General features: G+C 43.5%; 1 protein-coding gene across 2 annotated transcripts; it reads left to right on the plus strand.

The window, feature by feature from the left end:
- The first annotated feature begins 810 nt into the window (after positions 1-810).
- Positions 811-4,147, plus strand: LOC115121177 (beta-2 adrenergic receptor-like). 2 transcript variants are annotated; one of them, XM_029650215.2, is made up of 2 exons: positions 811-974; positions 1,185-4,147. In XM_029650215.2, the coding sequence occupies exon 2, from the start codon at positions 1,198-1,200 to the stop codon at positions 2,425-2,427; it is 1,230 nt and encodes a 409-aa protein (XP_029506075.1). In that variant the 5' UTR covers positions 811-974; positions 1,185-1,197; the 3' UTR covers positions 2,428-4,147. The 2 variants fall into 2 exon arrangements, with proteins under 2 accessions (XP_029506075.1, XP_029506074.1); XM_029650214.2 differs by having other exon boundaries at positions 1,188-4,147.
- The last annotated feature ends 16,383 nt before the right edge of the window (positions 4,148-20,530 follow it).

The raw sequence follows: 20,530 nt of genomic DNA on the forward strand, positions 1-20,530 counted from the left end.
GTAGACGCTTTTATCCAAATTGACTGACAGTAGCGCGTGCGTACGTTTTCATATGGGTGGTCCCAGCGGGAATCAAACCCACAATCTTGGCAGTGCAAGTGTTCCACCAACTGAGACACAGACAACCACAGATAATCTACTATAGCTTATGTCTCTGTTTTCAGTTGGAATATGGTTGAGATTCAGGTCAGGAAGTGTGAAAGAGGTCTATTGACATCACATGACATAATTATGCTCTGCATGACAACCCTATAGAACAGTATGTAACTGTAGGTTGTCCATATACGTTGCTCTGTTTGTTGTGTTTGTCTCCAGCAGAGTTATCTGCAGAACTATTATGTTGCTAGGTGAACAACCCTTTCCTTTTCAAAGCATTTTCAAAACAAAGGCCAGGATGCAGAATTTGGAGTGAAAGTTCAATTACTTAATTTCTAATCACCTTGTCCAGTGTGTTGTTGCCAAGAGTGAAGGTAGATTTTTAGATTTTTTTGGAACAAAATAATAATCTAGTATGGTTGATTTAATGACGTACAGCTTTTATCACGATCACAACAGCAGTTTCTTTGATTTATCTGATTACATTTTTACAAATATTTTCCTTTACAAATATTACAGATAAAAACAAAGTTACATAATGTTAATTTGACTTGATTCTGTGGAAAAACATGACTGTGTTTAAAGGGAACTGTTATTCACTTCTCCTGTGGTCTGCCTGCCTGCTGATTGGCTGCTGCCAGAGTGTGATGTCATTCTTGCCTGCTATAAGAGCACTGACTAGGTCGGGAACAACATTCAACAGTGACAGAGTGGTGTTAGAACACAGAGCCAGTGGGACTGTTAATGTGTGTCACACGGTAAAAGAGGAAGGGAGAACATTTCTAATGAAGTATAAACACCTAATTGGAGCTGCAACGTATTTTTATCCAAAAAAGGAATACTTTTAGATTTATGGGAGACCAGGAGAACATTTGGAGGTTGGTAAACTACTTCAAGATTAAGTATTCAATTAAATTGCCTCTAAGAAATCTTGGATGAAATTACTCAGAATTGATCGATCCTCACTCATGCTTCCTACCTTGACTTTATACACATTACATTTACACTAGCTTATAAACCTATATGGTTTATTCTTTGTTTTATGGGTATCTTCGACAATACGTTTCTTCTTATCTAATCTCTTCAAGCAGCCCATAGATCATGGAGAATGTGAGCACGTCTGCCTTGTTCAACCTATCGGACCTACCAGTGGAGATGAACTCGTCGTCTCACCAGTGGTCTTACTCGGAGTACAGCGAGGCCGAGGCAGTGCTGCTGGGCATCATCATGGCCCTGCTGGTTTTGGCCATCGTCTTTGGCAACGTGCTGGTCATCACCGCCATCGTGCGCTTCCAGCGGCTGCAGACCGTCACCAACATGTTCATCACGTCTCTGGCCTGTGCTGATCTGGTCATGGGCCTGCTGGTGGTGCCCTTCGGTGCCTGCTACATCCTCCTCAACACCTGGCACTTTGGCAGCTTCCTGTGCGAGTTCTGGACGGCGGCAGACGTCTTGTGTGTGACGGCCAGCATTGAGACGCTGTGTGTGATCGCGCTGGACCGTTATCTGGCCATCACATCGCCGCTGCGCTACCCATCCCTGCTGACCAAGCACAAGGCATGCGTGGTGGTTGTGACGGTGTGGGGCGTGGCCGCCCTAATCTCCTTCCTGCCAATCCACATGAAATGGTGGGTGTCTGACGAGCCCGAGGCGCTCAGCTGCCTGGAGAACGCCCACTGCTGTGACTTCAACACCAACGCAGCCTACGCCGTTGCCTCCTCCGTCGTCTCCTTCTACATCCCACTGGCGGTCATGGCCTTCGTCTACGGACGCGTCTTCCAGGAGGCCAGGAAGCAGCTGCAGAAGATACGTGGCAGCGAGGGACGGTTCCACGCCCAGATTATCAACAACAACAAGGGGCAGGATGGTGGGGGAGGAGGAGGAGGTGGGAACGGGAAGAGGCCAAAGTTCTGTCTGAAGGAACACAAAGCCCTGAAGACGTTGGGGATCATCATGGGAACCTTTACTCTCTGCTGGCTGCCATTCTTCGTGCTCAACGTGGCGGTGACCATCTGGAAGGTGGACAACATTAAAATGCCATTCAGGATATTGAACTGGATAGGATACGCCAACTCAGCGTTCAACCCCCTCATATACTGCAGGAGCCCTGAGTTCAGGTACGCCTTCCAGGAGATTCTGTGCCTAAGAGGGACTGCTTTCCCCACTAATGAATACATATACAGAGGACACAGTTTGCAGGTTAGCCCTAAGGATAAGCCAGGCAGCTCTATACATGATACTGGGACCATGGAGCTGAGTATTGGCTCTCGGTCTAGTGTCCCCAACACAAAAAGGAATTGCAATAAACCTTCACTTGCCTCCATTGTCTGAATCGCAGGTTGTTACCAGTGGACTGGTCTTTCTCGTTTAGTCAGACCTGGTGAGCAGACATGGGATAGGAAAAGACATGTGAATCTATTTCCATACTTAAATGTGTTACTATAAGAATATTGTTCTAGTAATGTGTAGGTTATTACATGTCTGTTATATGTTTCATCTTAATATTGAACAGTCTGAAAAAGACTTAGGAAGTATTGTTTGTGTACGTGATCATGTGTACGTGTGGTTTGTAGACATGAGTATGTACACATGTCATGTACTCTAGTGCTTGTGTCTGTGTGTATTTCAACACCAGGGTTCAGGTACTAAGTTCATGTCTCCAGTTTGGTTGCACAAAAAAAAAAAAAAAATCTACCTCATTAGCATTGTTTTTGATTCACCTCCATCTCAAAGAGCTTCAAGAACAAATCATTATAATCTGTTTGTATGAAAATGAATAATGTTGTCTGTCAGTTGAACTGGCTGTTCTTTGCTGGGAGTGGTCTGAAAGACATGGAAAGGCCAGGGTAGGAAAGGTCCAGAGAATTAAGAGATCAAATTAGGGTTCTACAGTAATATATGTCCCTCCCACTTGTGCCAGCCCTCTGTCTGTAACACATTCCATATTGATCTGGGTCTCTCCCAGGGGCTTCTGTCTGTCTGTGGGATTCTGAACGCTCCCTCGGCCACGGCCCACAAATCCAAATCTCTGACGAGTGACGGCAGGTGCATATCATCACAGGCAGGCACTATTACCAGCTGCACCGCACCCAAAAACATTTAAACAAACGCTCACGCTGCTCTGTCCCACTCCCTCCAACCACCACCTTCAATACCTCAACCTTCACCTTCTCTACAACACCATTTAATAAGTGTGGTTACATACGCATGTCCTGCCGCCCCAGAGACGGTGTGTAAGGACACACAGACAGACAAGCCTCAATAACCCTTGCAAGCACGGTATAGGTCAGAGCAGCAGTACCTTAATGCTGGGTAGTATGACCACCATTGTACGTCATTCTGACACCAATACCCAGCCAGTACATTTAGACTGTAAAGTTATATTTAGTGATTGCTTTTACACTCTACCTTGCTGCTTCTCTGTGTTATTAGTTGTTAATGGCGACCGTGGGAACGGGTTGGTTGTTGTTGTTGTGCTGTTCTCCGCTGTTGCTCTAGTGTTTCAAGTTGTATTTTTGAGGAGGTTTTATTTATTTATTTATTTGCTGTTGTGAAGCTACAGTGTTTACAGAGATTCCTGGACAAGCTGTCTGATTTGGGAGACAAACAGAATGTAGTAATAGATATACGCAATGTACTAACATAGCGAAAATATAAGGAAATGAACCACTACAGTAAGGGAGAGTGGGGGAAGTTGAGCCACCCTTCGTTTCTAGGAAACACAACATTAATCATGTGAGCAGATATTTAGGTGGAGGTCATCATTTCATGGAGTCTGTGAAGGAAGAAACCACAGAGAAAAAGAAAGTTAGTTCCCCCCAAAAAAACGATTTTCACAAAGTCAAATATATTGTCTTAAAGGTTTCATGATGCTTTTATCTAAACCAAGGTTTTAAGACTTTTATACATCTGTTGGGGTCTCTATAGGTTTCAATATGAGGTCCTAAACCTAGCATTAAAGTGCATCCTTGTAGCTGTGGGGGCTAATAAAGACTAAATGTTTGCCTCGGGGTACATTGAGCCAATGGCCACTATACCCCCATTCAAATGATGATTGCATTTGGTCAGTTTTATGCGTAGTATTTCTGCAGTGTGTCTTACGTTTGAACTCAACATTGTTACAGAGCAGACATTATCATGCCCCGTTTATACAAACAGAAAACAGGCTCTGGAGAGCAGCCAAGAAAATGAGAGAAGGGATGAAGTCCATTTGAACAGCAGCAAGGGATGAACAAATAGACGGAATAACACTGAAGAGGTACATTAACAAAAAAGACTATTAACATGTATCTGTGTGAAAGGGAGGCTATGATAGAGTAGCAGAGACACACCAGGTCCTATCTGATGACATGGAGTCTGAGCTTGATAAAGAGAGGCTTTGACAGAGTAGCAGAGACACACCAGGTCCTATCTGATGACATGGAGACATAAAGAGAGGCTAGTCTCAGCAGGTCCTATCTGATAAAGAGAGGCTATGATAGAGTAGCAGAGACACACCAGGTCCTATCTGATGACATGGAGTCTCAGCTTGATTAACATATCAAGAATCTCACAGACCAGTTTCATGGGCTTTAGTAGCCTTTAATGTAGAGAACTGCCTACGAAACAACCTCCCTTTCCCAAACAACTGGTCGACAAATGGAAGGGTAAGTGATATTGAAAAGATAGATCTATATCTTAATGTACACCCCCATTCCATGAATTAAACTTTGACCTACCAGCACTATCACCCACTGTCACAGGATACCATCACCCACTGTCACAGGACACCATCACCCACTGTCACAGGATACCATCACCCACTGTCACAGGATACCATCACCCACTGTCACAGGACACCATCACCCACTGTCACAGGACACCAACGCCCACTGTCACAGGACACCAACGCCCACTGTCACAGGACACCATCACCCACTGTCACAGGACACCATCACCCACTGTCACAGGACACCAACACCCACTGTCACAGGACACCATCACCCACTGTCACAGGACACCAACACCCACTGTCACAGGACACCAACACCCACTGTCACAGGGCACCAACACCCACTGTCACAGGACACCAACACCCACTGTCACAGGACACCATCACCCACTGTCACAGGACACCAACACCCCCTGTCACAGGACACCAACACCCACTGTCACAGGGCACCATCACCCACTGTCACAGGACACCAACACCCACTGTCACAGGACACCAACAGGACACCAACACCCACTGTCACAGGACACCAACACCCACTGTCACAGGACACCAACACCCACTGTCACAGGACACCATCACCCACTGTCACAGGACACCAACACCCACTGTCACAGGACACCAACAGGACACCAACACCCACTGTCACAGGACACCAACACCCACTGTCACAGGACACCAACACCCACTGTCACAGGACACCATCACTCACTGTCACAGGACACCAACACCCACTGTCACAGGACACCAACACCCACTTACCCCAATGCGGCTTAACTTACTCTGTCCCTATTTTCAATTTACAACTTGCCCCATAGCCAGGAATCCACTTTTTTTGGACAAGCTATGTTTTCAAAACTCTATGTAGATATCTTTTTTTTTAGAAAGAATACTACATTTCTCTTGAGGTGTGATGCTGAATGTAAAAAAAATGTCTCAACTTACCCCACTCTCCCCTATATCTTTTGCAGAATTTGCACATATTCTTGTCGAAGAATGATCAAATGTAAGATTGGAACTTGCAGATGTTCTAGGTAGGTAGGTAGGTGGTTGGGTGGGTGGGTAGGTAGGTAGGTGGTTGGGGTAGGTAGGTAGGTAGGTAGGTAGGTAGGTGGTTGGTTGGGTGGCTAGGTAGGTAGGTAGGTAAGTAGGTAGGTAGGTAGGTGGTTGGTTGGGTGGCTAGGTAGGTAGGTAGGTAGGTAGGTAGGTAGGTAGGTAGGTAGGTAGGTGGTTGGGTAGGTAGGTAGGTGGTTGGGTGGGTGGGGTAGGTAGGTAGGTAAGTAGGTAGGTAGGTGGTTGGGTGGGTAGGTAGGTAAGTAGGTAGGTAGGTGGTTGGGTAGGTAGGTAGGTGGTTGGGTAGGTAGGTAGGTAGGTGGTTGGGTAGGTAGGTGGGTAGGTAGGTAGGTGGGTGGGTAGGTGGTTGGGTGGGTAGGTAGGTAGGCAGGTAGGTAGGTGGTTGGGTAGGTAGGTAGGTGGTTGGGTAGGTAGGTAGGTAGGTGGTTGGGTAGGTAGGTGGGTAGGTAGGTAGGTGGGTGGGTAGGTGGTTGGGTGGGTAGGTAGGTAGGTAGGTAGGTAGGTGGTTGGGTAGGTAGGTAGGTGGTTGGGTAGGTGGTTGGTTGGGTGGGTGGGTAGGTAGGTAGGTAAGTAGGTAGGTAGGTGGTTGGGTGGGTAGGCAGGTAGGCAGGTAGGTAGGTAGGTAGGTAGGTAGGTAGGTAGGTAGGTAGGTGGTTGGGTAGGTAGGTAGGTGGTTGGGTAGGTAGGTAGGTAGGTAGGTGGTTGGGTAGGTAGGTAGGTAGGTAAGTAGGTAGGTAGGTGGTTGGGTGGGTAGGTAGGTAGGTAGGTAGGTAGGTGGTTGGGTAGGTAGGTAGGTGGTTGGGTAGGTAGGTAGGTGGTTGGGTAGGTAGGTGGGTAGGTGGGTAGGTAGGTAGGTAGGTAGGTGGTTGGGTAGGTGGTGGGTAGGTAGGTAGGTGGGTTGGGTAGGTAGGTAGGTGGTTGGGTAGGTAGGTGGTTGGGTAGGTAGGTAGGTGGTTGGGTAGGTAGGTAGGTGGGTAGGTAGGTGGTTGGGTAGGTAGGTAGGTAGGTAGGTGGTTGGGTAGGTAGGTGGTTGGGTAGGTAGGTAGGTAAGTAGGTAGGTAGGTGGTTGGTTGGGTGGCTAGGTAGGTAGGTGGGTAGGTGCTCTCAGTGATGATGAACGCTGTAGGTGTCCTCAATTTTTTGCAGATTTTGTCCAGGTGTTACTGAAAAGAAACCTCTAAAGCACGCGATTCAGCCTGTAATGAACACCGCTAATGGTGTAGCTCACTTTTAGTGAAACATTAAAAAAATATTTTTACCTTTATTTAACTAGGCAAGTCAGTTAAGAACAAATTCTTACTTTCAATGACGGCCTCGGAACAGTGGGTTAACTGCCTTGTTCAGGGGTAGAACCACAGATTTGTACCTTGTCAGCTCAGGGGTTTGAACTTGCAACCTTCCGGTTACTAAAATGGTCTCATCATGCACTGACTGTAAATATTTAGAATGCTTCAAATGATTTGTTAGTGTATAGGTCTATACTAAACCCTGTTACTTTACAACTACTTAGATAACTAGTGATGTGTGTGTAGGTGTCAACTACTTAGATAACTAGTGATGTGTGTGTAGGTGACAACTACTTAGATAACTAGTGATGTGTGTGTAGGTGTCAACTACTTAGATAACTAGTGATGTCAACTAATTAGATAACTAGTGATGTGTGTGTAGGTGTCAACTACTTAGATAACTAGTGATGTGTGTGTAGGTGTCAACTACTTAGATAACTAGTGATGTGTGTGTAGGTGTCTGTCTGCTTAGATAACTAGTGATGTGTGTGTAGGTGTCAACTACTTAGATAACTAGTGATGTGTGTGTAGGTGTCAACTACTTAGATAACTAGTGATGTGTGTGTAGGTGTCAACTACTTAGATAACTAGTGATGTGTGTGTAGGTGTCAACTACTTAGATAACTAGTGATGTGTGTGTGTGTGTGTGTGTGTGTAGGTGTCTGTCTGCTTGTGCTGACTGTCTGAATATTTATTTATCCTTTATTTTGACAGGGAGTCATGCTGAGACCAAGGTCTCTTGTACAGATGAGCCCTGTACACACATCAATATACACATCAATATACACATCAATATTCACATCAATATTCACATCAATATTCACATCAATACATGAAAAGCAGAACACAATCATAGAAAACAAACACATTCTTCAGTACAAAGGTCCTCAACCAGCATTTTGAATTGCTTTAGAGGCACCAATTCATCGTGCCTCCCTTTAGATCGAAGGGATCCCCAGAGATAACCATCCATGAGCCCGCGTCTGGTATCTTGTAAGTTAACAATGAAGATAGGTATGGCGGACGTTTGTGCAAGAGGGCTTTATAAACAAAAAGAGTGCAATGCATCGATCTATGAGACTTCTACTTTCTGATACAGAATACAGTGATGTGTACTGAACCTATTGCCCATAATAAAACGTAGTGTGTCCAATAGCTTCTATACTGGCAGCTGCATTTATATGGACAATATCTTCATAGTCTATAACCGGTATGAATGTTGACTGAATAAATTTGTTTTCTCATATCTAATGAAAGGCATAACCTATTCCTATAAAATTCATGACCTATTCCATTTTAATTCTTCATTTCTTAACTAATTTGTCAACATACTTTTTGAAAGATAGCTTTTTCGTCCATCCAGATGCCCAGATATTTACAAGTTTTTTCGTCCATCCAGATGCCCAGATATTTACAAGCGGGGACACGGTCAATGAGGGCATCAACCAATGTACATATCCTGTATATTCGTGAATCATCATATCCATTATTACGTGGTTATGGAGAATAACATATACTTGGTTTTGCCTGCATTAAGTATGTAAGTACATACTTAGGTCAGAGTTCAGACAATGGTGCTTTGGAGGTCTGATTTCATAGGAAAACATGAGGTACTGTATGTGTTAACTCACTAACTCACCCTCTTTGTTATGGACACAAGGACACTTTTGATGTATGTACTGTAAATGTGAATAACGTATTATCCTTGCGTTGCAAAATGCTACCATGAATATATTGTGTATAACTTCAGACACGTAGCTACAAAAGTACGAGACATGGTCTTAGATATTTACATATCAAAATGATTTACTTCCACTGAAAACTTGTCATTTGCCAAATGAAATTACTGTACATTCTCAGAGTTAACAAAGGCAGAATATTTTACAGCTGGAAATGTTTTATTAGAAATAATATTTGCTAGAAATATCAGCAGTCAATTTTATTTAGTTAAATATTTATTTTCATGTCTGACATGCTAGGTCTGAGATGAAAGCCATTTGTGTCTGTTACGTTCTAAGACCTGGTTCTGTGTAGTGAGAGAGCACACTGCCCCCCTCTGGTGAGGCTGTTAACTGGAGCAGACAGGAGGATCCGGCAACACTGTTTAGAACCATATTTTACAGTCCAACGCTTATTCTCACCTCTGCTGCTCCCCAGCCCTTTTATAAAGACATCCTGTTGCTAAGGCCAGTGTCCTACATTACAGGACAGGACATTGCGCCTGGATTCCATGAACAACATGACATTTCATATGCCCACAGCTGTTGTGCACTGGGAAGCACTGAGGCAGGCGTGAGAAGGACTGACTGGTGGAGTTCGTCTACAGGGGGTTTCACACATCTCTTCTGACAAGGAGACGAGAAAGATGCAATGGAAACAGCTGTGTCCATGTTGGACAATAACACTCAATGGACTGAAGGGCAGCTCTTCTCTTTTGAACAGATGTAGATCTCTGTGGGAAGGAATGGTGCCTCTGGCCACTGATCAAAGAAACTGAGTTTACATTTCTCAATCTCTGCTGGCCTGATATGAGTCCCAATCTAATGCTCCAGGGAACGTGGCATTGCAGGTTCCACACTGTAGCTGTTGCCATGATGGTAAAACGATGTACAGTTTCAATTGCATACCTTCTAGTCATGTGAATCAATTCTGCAAGTGTAATGTATTTCAAACATTCTGTATGTGCTATTACCTTATAGAGCAGGGGTATTCAACCGGGGGTTCACGGACCCCTAGGGGCCCACAGAGGTGCTGCTGGGGGTCTGCAAAATATATATACAATTATATATATATTTGTAAAAATATTTTAATGAATGTCGTTAGCAACAACAGAATAAATAAAATTAGCATGTCATACCTACAGTAGAAATAGGAGAATATCTTATTTCTTATGAGGGTAATTGTATTTCTTAACTCCTAATATTGAGCGAATTACATTCATTAGAGCCAATTATACTCATGCACCTGCAAATGAATTAAATCAAAAATGTATTTGTCATATGCTTCGTATTTGACAGGTGTAAACTAACTGTGAAATGCTTACTTACTGACACCTTCCCAGCATAGCAGATAGAAACAAACAGAACATAATAACACAATGAATAAATAGACAACCAGTGTTGCTGGCTGCTGCTAAGTTTTCTTGACTTGGACATAAATGTTTTGCCATCACATGGCTAACCCTTGTTTAACCAGCTAACCAGCTGCTCTTAGTAAAGATGTGTTTGGAGTTACCTTTCTAACTAATAGGCTAGAGTTTACACTTCCTCTTCTAATTATAATGTGGGAAGGTCAAAATAATGAAACCATCTACCAAATGTATTAATTAAAAAATGTTTATTACTTCTTACTTCACCCGATGATAAGACATGTGATATATTTTGTTGCTAATGTACAGTACCATTCAAAAGTTTGGACACAGTTTTTCTTTATTTTTACTGTTTTCTACACGGTAGAATAATAGTGAAGACATCAAAACTGTGAAATAACACATGGAATCATGTAATAACCAGACAAGTTTTAAACAACTGAAAATATATTTTATATTTGAAATGCTTCAAAGTAACCACTCTTTGCCTTGTTGACAGCTTTGCACACTCTTGGCATTCTCTCAACCAGCTTCATGAGGTAGTCACCTGGAATGCATTTCAATTAACAGGTGTGCCTTCTTAAAAGTTCATTTGTGGAATTTATTTCCTTCTTAATACGTTTGAGCCAATCAGTTGTGTTGTGACAAGGTTGGGGTGGTATACAGAAGATAGCCCTATTTGGTAAAAGACGTCCATATCATGGCAAGAACAGACCCAGAGGTACCTCTGCTGCAGAGGACAAGTTCATTAGAGTTACCTGTCTCTCATGGGGACCGCCACAGGAAAGGAAGACCCAGAGTTACCTCTGCTGCAGAGGATAAGTTCATTAGAGTTAACTGTCTCTCATGAGGACCGCCACAGGAAAGGAAGACCCAGAGTTACCTCTGCTGCAGAGGATAAGTTCATTAGAGTTACCTGTCTCTCATGAGGACCGCCACAGGAAAGGAAGTCCCAGAGTTACCTCTGCTGCAGAGGATAAATTCATTAGAGTTTACCTGTCTCTCATGAGGACCGCCACAGGAAAGGAAGTCCCAGAGTTACCTCTGCTGCAGAGGATAAATTCATTAGAGTTACCAGCCACAGAAATTGCAGCCCAAATAAATCATAGGAGGGGGTCCCTGGGTCGCCGGTTTTCCTGGGAGGGGGTTCCATTGGTCGCCTGTTCCCTGGGAGGGGGTCCCTGGGTCGCCGGTTTTCCTGGGAGGGGGTCCCTGGGTCGCCGGTTTTCCTGGGAGGGGGTTCCATTGGTCGCCTGTTCCCTGGGAGGGGGTCCCTGGGCAAGAAATGGTTGAAGACACTTGTTGTAGAGCCACGGCTTCTTTCTGCATTGTTCCACTTTATCAGTGCGTGGGTCTGCTGCTGCTAGCCAGTGTTATGATTATTGTATATATTATCATAAACAGAAGTGTTTTATCTGGTAACTGGAGAGACCTGTACCACTGACCAAGAATACAATCTGGAGGTGACACATTGCCCATGCTGCATGTCACACAGTATGGTGAAAGTCATCTAGCACCATTCCCTGTTGTTCAAAATGATCTACTGTATCGGCATTGATGTTTTCTTAATTTTTTTACGGTGGTCATTGTGTATGTGTACATTTAGGTTGAACTAATGTGATATGGTATTTGTATTTAATAAATCATTTATTGTTCTTCAACGGTAATATATCCTTTTTTTTGCAGTTGTACGAATCTATTTGTATCTATCGGCAAACTAGACAGTCTTTTAAATACTGAGAAAAGTGTGCATGCACACACACACGTTGGCTGACTTTTGTGTGTCAACCTCTTATCAGTCTCAGTGGGGCATCAGCCAGTAACCCTAGGTAACCCCAGGTAACCCAGGACAATGAGAAGAGATTTTCTGGGAGTTCCCTGGTCTGCTATGTAGTAAATAGATCCAATCCAGCTAATCTACCCCACCTGCTGCCAGATTGTCTCACTCTAATACCCAGATCAAAGCACCAAGCCCAGTGCTTAACCAGAGCCTGTAGGCCTGGACACTAACCAGCAGGATTGTTGGCCAGGGCCATAGACCTGTAGCCACAATAGAGACCAGTGACAGACAGATCACACAGATGAAATATGACTGTAGTCCAATGTTTTGCATTTCTCTGCTCTGAGCTAATCATTAAGTTTGTATCAGATCCTCTGACTCATGGTCTTTGAGGAGAGTAATGTTCACCATCTGTTTACATGGCTGTCGGCCAGCTGTAGGGGATGGTAGGGGACTCGCTGCCCAGCCTGTAGCTATGCACTCCTTGCTTTTAGGCAGTTTGACTACATTATTTTTCCTACTGTGCTGTGGGTCATCTTGGATTATTTACCCAGCTGTTTATATCCAGGTTATGAGTTATGCTGAGAAAGATGAGATTAGTTGTAGTAGCTATCTACTGTACTATGTATAGTTCTCAATGTTAGTAAATGTTAGTTAGCAGATTATACAATAGCCCTGTCAGTGTTTTTGGGTGCCAAAGCAAAATGTCTGACACCAAGCCACCTGTAGACTATCAAAGACTAATGAGACAGTTAAACGACACCAACTGAACTCACACACCCTTACAATTAAAATCTGTTATGCTGTGCTTGACAACCGGTAAGGATGAGAGATACATATGGCTTGAATGGCTTATTCATCATTAAACAATAGTGAAATAGAAGCACTAGTAATAATAATACACCCATAATCAAACAGTCTATGACAGCTATTACGTGTGTCCCAGTGATGTCCCTCGAAATGACACAATTTCAAAGATACACTCATTTTCTCTTCATATTCTAGTCACTTCTTTATTGTCCTCTGAGGATTCTTTTACAGTATAATTATTTCATCTTGGAGTGATTTCTACTCTGGGAGTGATTCCGACAGCTGAGCCGTTCCCAGGACAGGGAGTTGGCTGGTGTTGATACAAGGTGGTGATAACAGGTGTCTCCAGCATCACGTTACCCTGGGCTCAGGCTAGGTTTAGACTGAAGTGTGTAAATAGACAGTCTCCCCAGGAGAACAGGTTCACACCACATCGGCTAAATGGATATTATAAAGATGGAATCAGACTAAAGCTGTGCCGCTGAATGCCCAATTTCATTCCATTGTTAGAGGCCGTGTACCAGCAGGTAAATAATTAATGAAAGGTGTGAGATATCCTGTTGAATCCCAATGATACTCTTACTTAGTGACGCTGATGTTGTGCTTGTTTTCAATGAAGCAAGAGCTGCAATCATTGTCGGATAGCTAATAATGTTTCCATTTATAGGCTGATAGGCCAATCAAATACTGAAGCCTACATCAGAGGTGATCACGGTGGTCTTTCTCCTATATCTGGATAACGTCCCACCATAGAGCTGTTAATGGATGCCATTAGACTGAGTATGTGGAGACAGGCCCCTGAAATCAGCTTTTGGTAGCTATTCTGGCAAGTCTCAGCAGCACGATGGTGCAGAGGCTGTTTGACAAGATATTTCATAGATGTTTAATGAAAGCAATCTGTTTTAGGGGCTTAACCGTGATTGGGCCCCAGCTGTGTAACCTCACCACTTCCTGGTATTACTGCAGATAAGGTCCACTCCCGTAGAGAATGTGTTCCTGAGATTCAGAGGGTTTTGTGTAAACTAAGGAATAAACGACACTGCTGGTCTTTGCTGTAGGCACTCATGTTCACTCATGTTCACTCTTCCCGGTCTTATGTAGGGGAGTGACGAGGATTCAGGAATGTAAAGGAATATGATAGGCCAGGTCCATTATCCAGCGAGAATGTTTCTACCTCTTTCCAACATCTGTTTCTTGTGTGATTTTTGCCTCTAAATAAGGGTTTGTCCGTCGTTTTAGGCAATTTAATTCTCAGATGCACTTCTTAGTGCAGTATCTTGTTTAATTTGTTTCCATGCAGTAACACTGTCCAGTTCTCCCTACTTTGAATAATGTATTTTTACACTATCTTATCTGCATTAATGATAAATTAGTTAACCTTGCTAACAGCACTGGTGGAGACCTGAGTCATCCACACATGGGAATCTGCAGAGATTCTTTTTTGTAGACCATGCTTCCTGTTGTGTTCCATCCCTAAGGCTCTGTTCAGAGTTGTTTTTGTTTGTCCTTATTAATGGCAAAATATTCACACAGAAATAGTAAGGTGAATGGTCCAGGGACTGATGTTACTGCCTCATGAGTTGGACACTAAATCCATACGTGTAAATCCAGCCTGGACCAAGATCTCCACTCCTGTCACAACACACTGTCCTCTCCCAACTGCTCCCTCTCTGTCATCCATCTATCATCTCTCTGTCATCCTTCTATCACCACTGTCATCCATCTATCATCTCTCTGTCATCCATCTATCAGCTCTCTGTCATCCATCTATCAGCTCTCTGTCATCCTTCTATCACCACTGTCATCCATCTATCATCTCTCTGTCATCCATCTATCAGCTCTCTGTCATCCATCTATCAGCTCTCTGTCATCCATCTATCATCTCTCTGTCATCCATCTATCAGCTCTCTGTCATCCATTTATCACCACTGTCATCCATCTATCAGCTCTCTGTCATCCATCTATCAGCTCTCTGTCATCCATCTATCACCACTATCATCCATCTATCATCTCTCTGTCATCCATCTATCATCTCTCTGTCATCCATCTATCAGCTCTCTGTCATCCATTTATCACCACTGTCATCCATCTATCAGCTCTCTGTCATCCATCTAGCATCTCTCTGTCATCCATCTATCAGCTCTCTGTCATCCATCTATCAGCTCTCTGTCATCCATCTATCACCACTCTGTCATCCATTTATCACCACTGTCATCCATCTATCAGCTCTCTGTCATCCATATATCAGCTCTCTGTCATCCATCTATCAGCTCTCTGTCATCCATCTATCACCACTCTGTCATCCATTTATCACCACTGTCATCCATCTATCACCACTCTGTCATCCATTTATCAGTACTGTCATCCATCTATCAGCTCTCTGTCATCCATTTATCACCACTGTCATCCATCTATCAGCTCTCTGTCATCCATTTATCAGCTCTCTGTCATCCATCTATCACCACTCTGTCATCCATTTATCACCACTGTCATCCATCTATCACCACTCTGTCATCCATTTATCAGCTCTCTGTCATCCATTTATCAGCTCTCTGTCATCCTTATATCAACTTTCAGGGGACCACATTTGGCTGCCAACCTGGTGGTTACTGTGATGCTGTCATCCTCAGTGCATTCCTCAGTAATGAAAGACTCCCAGAGTGGTCTCTGTGAAAGATTCCCACAGTGGTCTCTGTGAAAGACTCCCAGACTGTTCTCTGTGAAAGACACCCACAGTGGTCTCTGTGAAAGATTCCCACAGTGGTCTCTGTGAAAGACTCCCAGAGTGGTCTCTGTGAAAGACTCCCAGAGTGGTCTCTGTGAAAGATTCACATAGTGGTCTCTGTGAAAGACACCCACAGTGGTCTCTGTGAAAGACACCCACAGTGGTCTCTGTGAAAGACTCCCAGAGTGGTCTCTGTGAAACTGTCAATACAACCAATAAAAAAATATGGTCCACTATGGATAAATAAATCAGCAATTCTACAAGAAAAGAGGAGTGCACCAATGACATTCATTTATGGTTTGCTTATGTTTTTTTTACCCATTGGTGCTGTTTGGTGTTGCTGTTCAGTCGTTGAATAGTAAAACACCTGGCTTTAGTGTGTGTCAACATTGCTCCACGTAGACACTTAGTGTTAGAGAAACTGCTTACGTTTGCCGACTGTTGCTCTGTGTCTATTTACCATTGAGGAACATACAGCGTGTGCACGTGCCTGTCTGGGCAGTAGGTTTTATGGACCTACATGAATCATAGGCTTTAATTATGTGACTGCAAAAACGATGTTGTGATGGTAATAGGACCAAAAAATATGGCGTTAGACTGGTGCTGATTTCAGAGAGGAACACAATGTTATTTCACCCAATGTGCCTCAAATAAAGGGAAGGGAACATTGCAGAAAGAGGACATTTGTTCTAGTCTCCTCACTCAGTCCCACACTGACTCACTCTGACAACACAAATCTATTTTGTCATTCAGCAGGTAAAACATGATGATGTGTTCCATGAGAGTAGAGTTTATTGACGCACTCGGTGTGAGAGAATAAAAAAATTGAAAAATACCCATCAAAGCTGGAGATATCAGTTTATTAGCTGCATCTCAATCCAAAGCAATCGCCTATGTCTGCCATTTTGTCAGACCATGAGATTTCCCCGAAATGTCGGTCTTCTCACGAAAACGTCTGTACATGTAGTGTCCGAATAGTTTGGCCTAGACTCTCACAAACATGATGGTGTTCTCTGTTTTGCTCCACCACTACAGGTGACTCCCACAGGTGACTCCCACAGGTGACTCCCACAGGACTCCTCTGAAGGTAACCCATACAAACAAATGGAAGTGTGGAGGTCGTTTATGTGCCAACAAAAATAAGGGGTTAAATATCTGTCCAAAAAAACTAAAATATTTCCTGAACTTTCTTACATCTCCTAGATATAGGACATACTTCAAAATCTTATTCCTTATGATTTATTATTTGACTGTCATTTGCCATTTATAAATGCCTTATTCAATCCGTTTCTATGGACTATCGTAGTAAAAGACAAATTCAATATTTTTATCAAATATATATGTATATATATATAATTGGACACACCTACTAATTCAAGGGATTTTCTTAATTTTTTGTATTTTCTACATTGTAGAATAATAGTGAAGACATCAAAACTATGAAATAACACCAAGTACACCAACGCCAAGTACATCAACACCAAGTAACCAAGTGTTAAACAAATCAAAATATATGTTATATTTGAGATTCTTCAAAGTAGCCACCCTTTGTGTCACGGCCGTGGAACGAAGTAGACCAAAAGGGCAGCGTGGTGAGCGTGCTTACGTTTATTATAATGATGTCGCCAACAAACACAATAAACATAGAAACGACCGTGAAGCTGAACTGGGCTAAACGGGCCACTAACAAAGTCAACTACCCACACTGAAGGAAGGAAAAAGGGCTTCCTAAGTATGATTCCCAATCAGAGACAACGATCGACAGCTGTCCCTGATTGAGAACCATACCCGGCCAAAACATAGAAATAAAGAAACATAGAACACAAAACATAGAATGCCCACCCCACATCACACCCTGACCTAACCAAATAGAGAAAGAAAACAGCTCTCTAAGGTCAGGGCGTGACACTTTGCCTTTGCCTTCTCTCAATCAGCTTAATGTGGAATACTTTTCCAACAGTCTTGAAGCAGTTCCCACATATGCTGAGCAATTGATGGCTGCTTTTCCTTCACTCTGCGGTCCAACTCATCCCAAACCATCTCAATTGGGTTGAGGTTGGGTGATTGTGGAGGCCAGGTCATCTGATGCAGCCCTCCATCACTCTCCTTCATGGTCAAATAGCCCTGGAGGTGTGTTTTGTGTCATTGTCCTGTTGAAAAATGATAATCCCACTAAGCGCTAACCAGATGGGATGGCGTATCACTGGAGAATGCTGTGGTAGCCATGATGGTTAAGTGTGCCTGAATGAGTGGGCCTTGAATTCTAAATAAATCAGACAGTGTCACCAGCAAAGCACCCCCACACCAATAAACCTCTTCCTCCATGCTTCACGGTGGGAACCACACATGCGGATATCATCCGCTCACCCACTCTGCATCTCACAAAGACACGGCGGTTGGAACCAAAAATCTCAAATTCGGACTCATTAGACCAAAGGGCAGATTTCCACCAGTCTAATGTCCATTCCTCGTGTTTCTTGGCCCAAGCATGTATCTTCTTCTTATTGGTGTCCTTTAGTAGTGGTTTATTTGCAGCGATTTGACCATGAAGGCTTGATTCAACGCAGTCTCCTCTGAACAGTTGATGTTGAGATGTGTCTGTTAATTGAACTCTATGAAGCATTTATTTGGGCTGCAATCTGAGGTGCAGGTAACTCTAATGAACTTGTCCTCTGCAGCAGAGGTAACTCTGGGACTTCCTTTCCTGTGGCGGTCCTCATGAGAGACAGGTAACTCTAATGAATTTATCCTCTGCAGCAGAGGTAACTCTGGGACTTCCTTTCCTGTGGCGGTCCTCATGAGAGACAGGTAACTCTAATGAACTTATCCTCTGCAGCAGAGGTAACTCTGGGACTTCCTTTCCTGTGGAGGTCCTCATGAGAGACAGTTTCATCATAGCGCTTGATGGTTTGTGCGACGGCACTTGAAGAAACTTTCAAAGTTATTGAAATGTTCCGTATTGACTGACCTTGAAGTCTTAAAGTAATGATGGACTGTAGTTTCTCTTTGCTTATTTGAGCTGTTCTTGCCATAATATGGACTTGGTCTTTTACCAAATAGGGCTGTCTTCTGTATACCACCCCTACCTTGTCACAATACGAACGGGTTGGCTCAAACGCATTCAGAAGGAATGAAATTCCACAAATGTACTTTTCAGAAGGCACACCTATTAATTGAAGCTGGTTGAGAGAATGCCAAGAGTGTGCAAAGCTGTCAACAAGGCAATTTGTTTAACAATTCTTTGGTTACTACATTATGTTATTTCATCGTTTTGATGTCTTCACTATTATTCTACAATGTAGAAAATAGTAAAAATAAAGAAAAACCCTGGAATGAGTAGGTGTTTCCAATCTTTTGCCTGGTACTGTGTATCTTTATATATACCTAAAGGGGTCCTAAAATTCCAAATCAAATATCTACAGTGCCTTCTGAAAGTATTCAGACCCCTTGAATTGTTTTCACATTTTGTTAGGTTACAGCATTATTCAACAATTGATGAAATAGTTTTTCCCCTCCTCAGTCTACACACAATACCCCATAATGACAAAACAAATAGGTTTTTACACATGTTTGCAAATGTATACAAAATGAAAAACAGAAATATCACATTCACATAAGTATTCAGACCATTTACTCATTACTTTGTTGAATCGCCTTTGGCAGCAATTGGTTATGACGCTACAAGCTTGGCACATCAGTATTTGGGGAGTTTCTCCCATTCTCCTCTGCAATAAATGTCTCTCCTGGAAGGAGAAGGGAGGGGATGTATGTTTCATGATTAACTGTGATTGTGATAACATACAGGAACTCAAGTCCTTTTGTTCACCCGACCTAGAATACCTCACAATCAAAAGCCAACCTTATTACCTCCCAAGAGAATTCTCTTCAGTTATAGTCACAGCCGTGTATATTCTCCCTCAAGCCGATACCACGACGGCCCTCAAAGAACTTCACTGGACTTTATGCAAACTGGAAACCACATATCCTGAGGCCGCATTTATTGTAGCTCGGGACTTTAACAAAGCATATTTGAGGAAAACGCTACTGAAGTTCTATCAACACATTGACTGTAGTACTCACGCTGCTAAAACACTCGACCACTGCTACTCCAACTTCCTGGATGCCTACAAGGCCTCCCCCGCCCTCCTTTCGGGCAAATCTAATCACGACTCCATTTTGCTCCACCCTTCCTATAGGCAGAAACTCAAAAAGGAAGTACCCGTGCTAATGACTATTCACCTTCTGACATGTACCTGTGTGGTTCTTGGCTGAACATCGACTTGTGCTGCTTGAAACGCTGTCTACCCACCTTCTACCTGTGTGGTTCTTGGCTGAACATCGACTTGTGCTGCTTGAAACGCTGTCTACCCACCTTCTACCTGTGTGGTTCTTGGGCTGAACATCGACTTGTGCTGCATGAAACGCTGTCTACCCACCTTCTGACATGTACCTGTGTGGTTCTTGGCTGAACATCGACTTGTGCGGCATGAAACGCTGTCTACCCACCTTCTACCTGTGTGGTTCTTGGCTGAACATCGACTTGTGCAGCATGAAACGCTGTCTACCCACCTTCTACCTGTGTGGTTCTTGGCTGAACATCGACTTGTGCAGCATGAAACGCTGTCTACCCACCTTCTACCTGTGTGGTTCTTGGCTGAACATCGACTTGTGCAGCATGAAACGCTGTCTACCCACCTTCTACCTGTGGTTCTTGGTTCTTGGCTGACGCTGTCTACCCACTACCTGTGTGGTTCTTCGAACACTTGTGCAGCATGAAACGCTGTCTACCCACCTTCTACCTGTGTGGTTCTTGGCTGAACATCGACTTGTGCTGCATGAAACGCTGTCTACCCACCTTCTACCTGTGTGGTTCTTGGCTGAACATCGACTTGTGCAGCATGAAACGCTGTCTACCCACCTTCTACCTGTGTGGTTCTTGGCTGAACATCGACTTGTGCAG

Source organism: Oncorhynchus nerka, linkage group LG10, assembly GCF_034236695.1.
Source record: "Oncorhynchus nerka isolate Pitt River linkage group LG10, Oner_Uvic_2.0, whole genome shotgun sequence".
Classification (NCBI taxonomy): Eukaryota; Metazoa; Chordata; class Actinopteri; order Salmoniformes; family Salmonidae; genus Oncorhynchus; species Oncorhynchus nerka.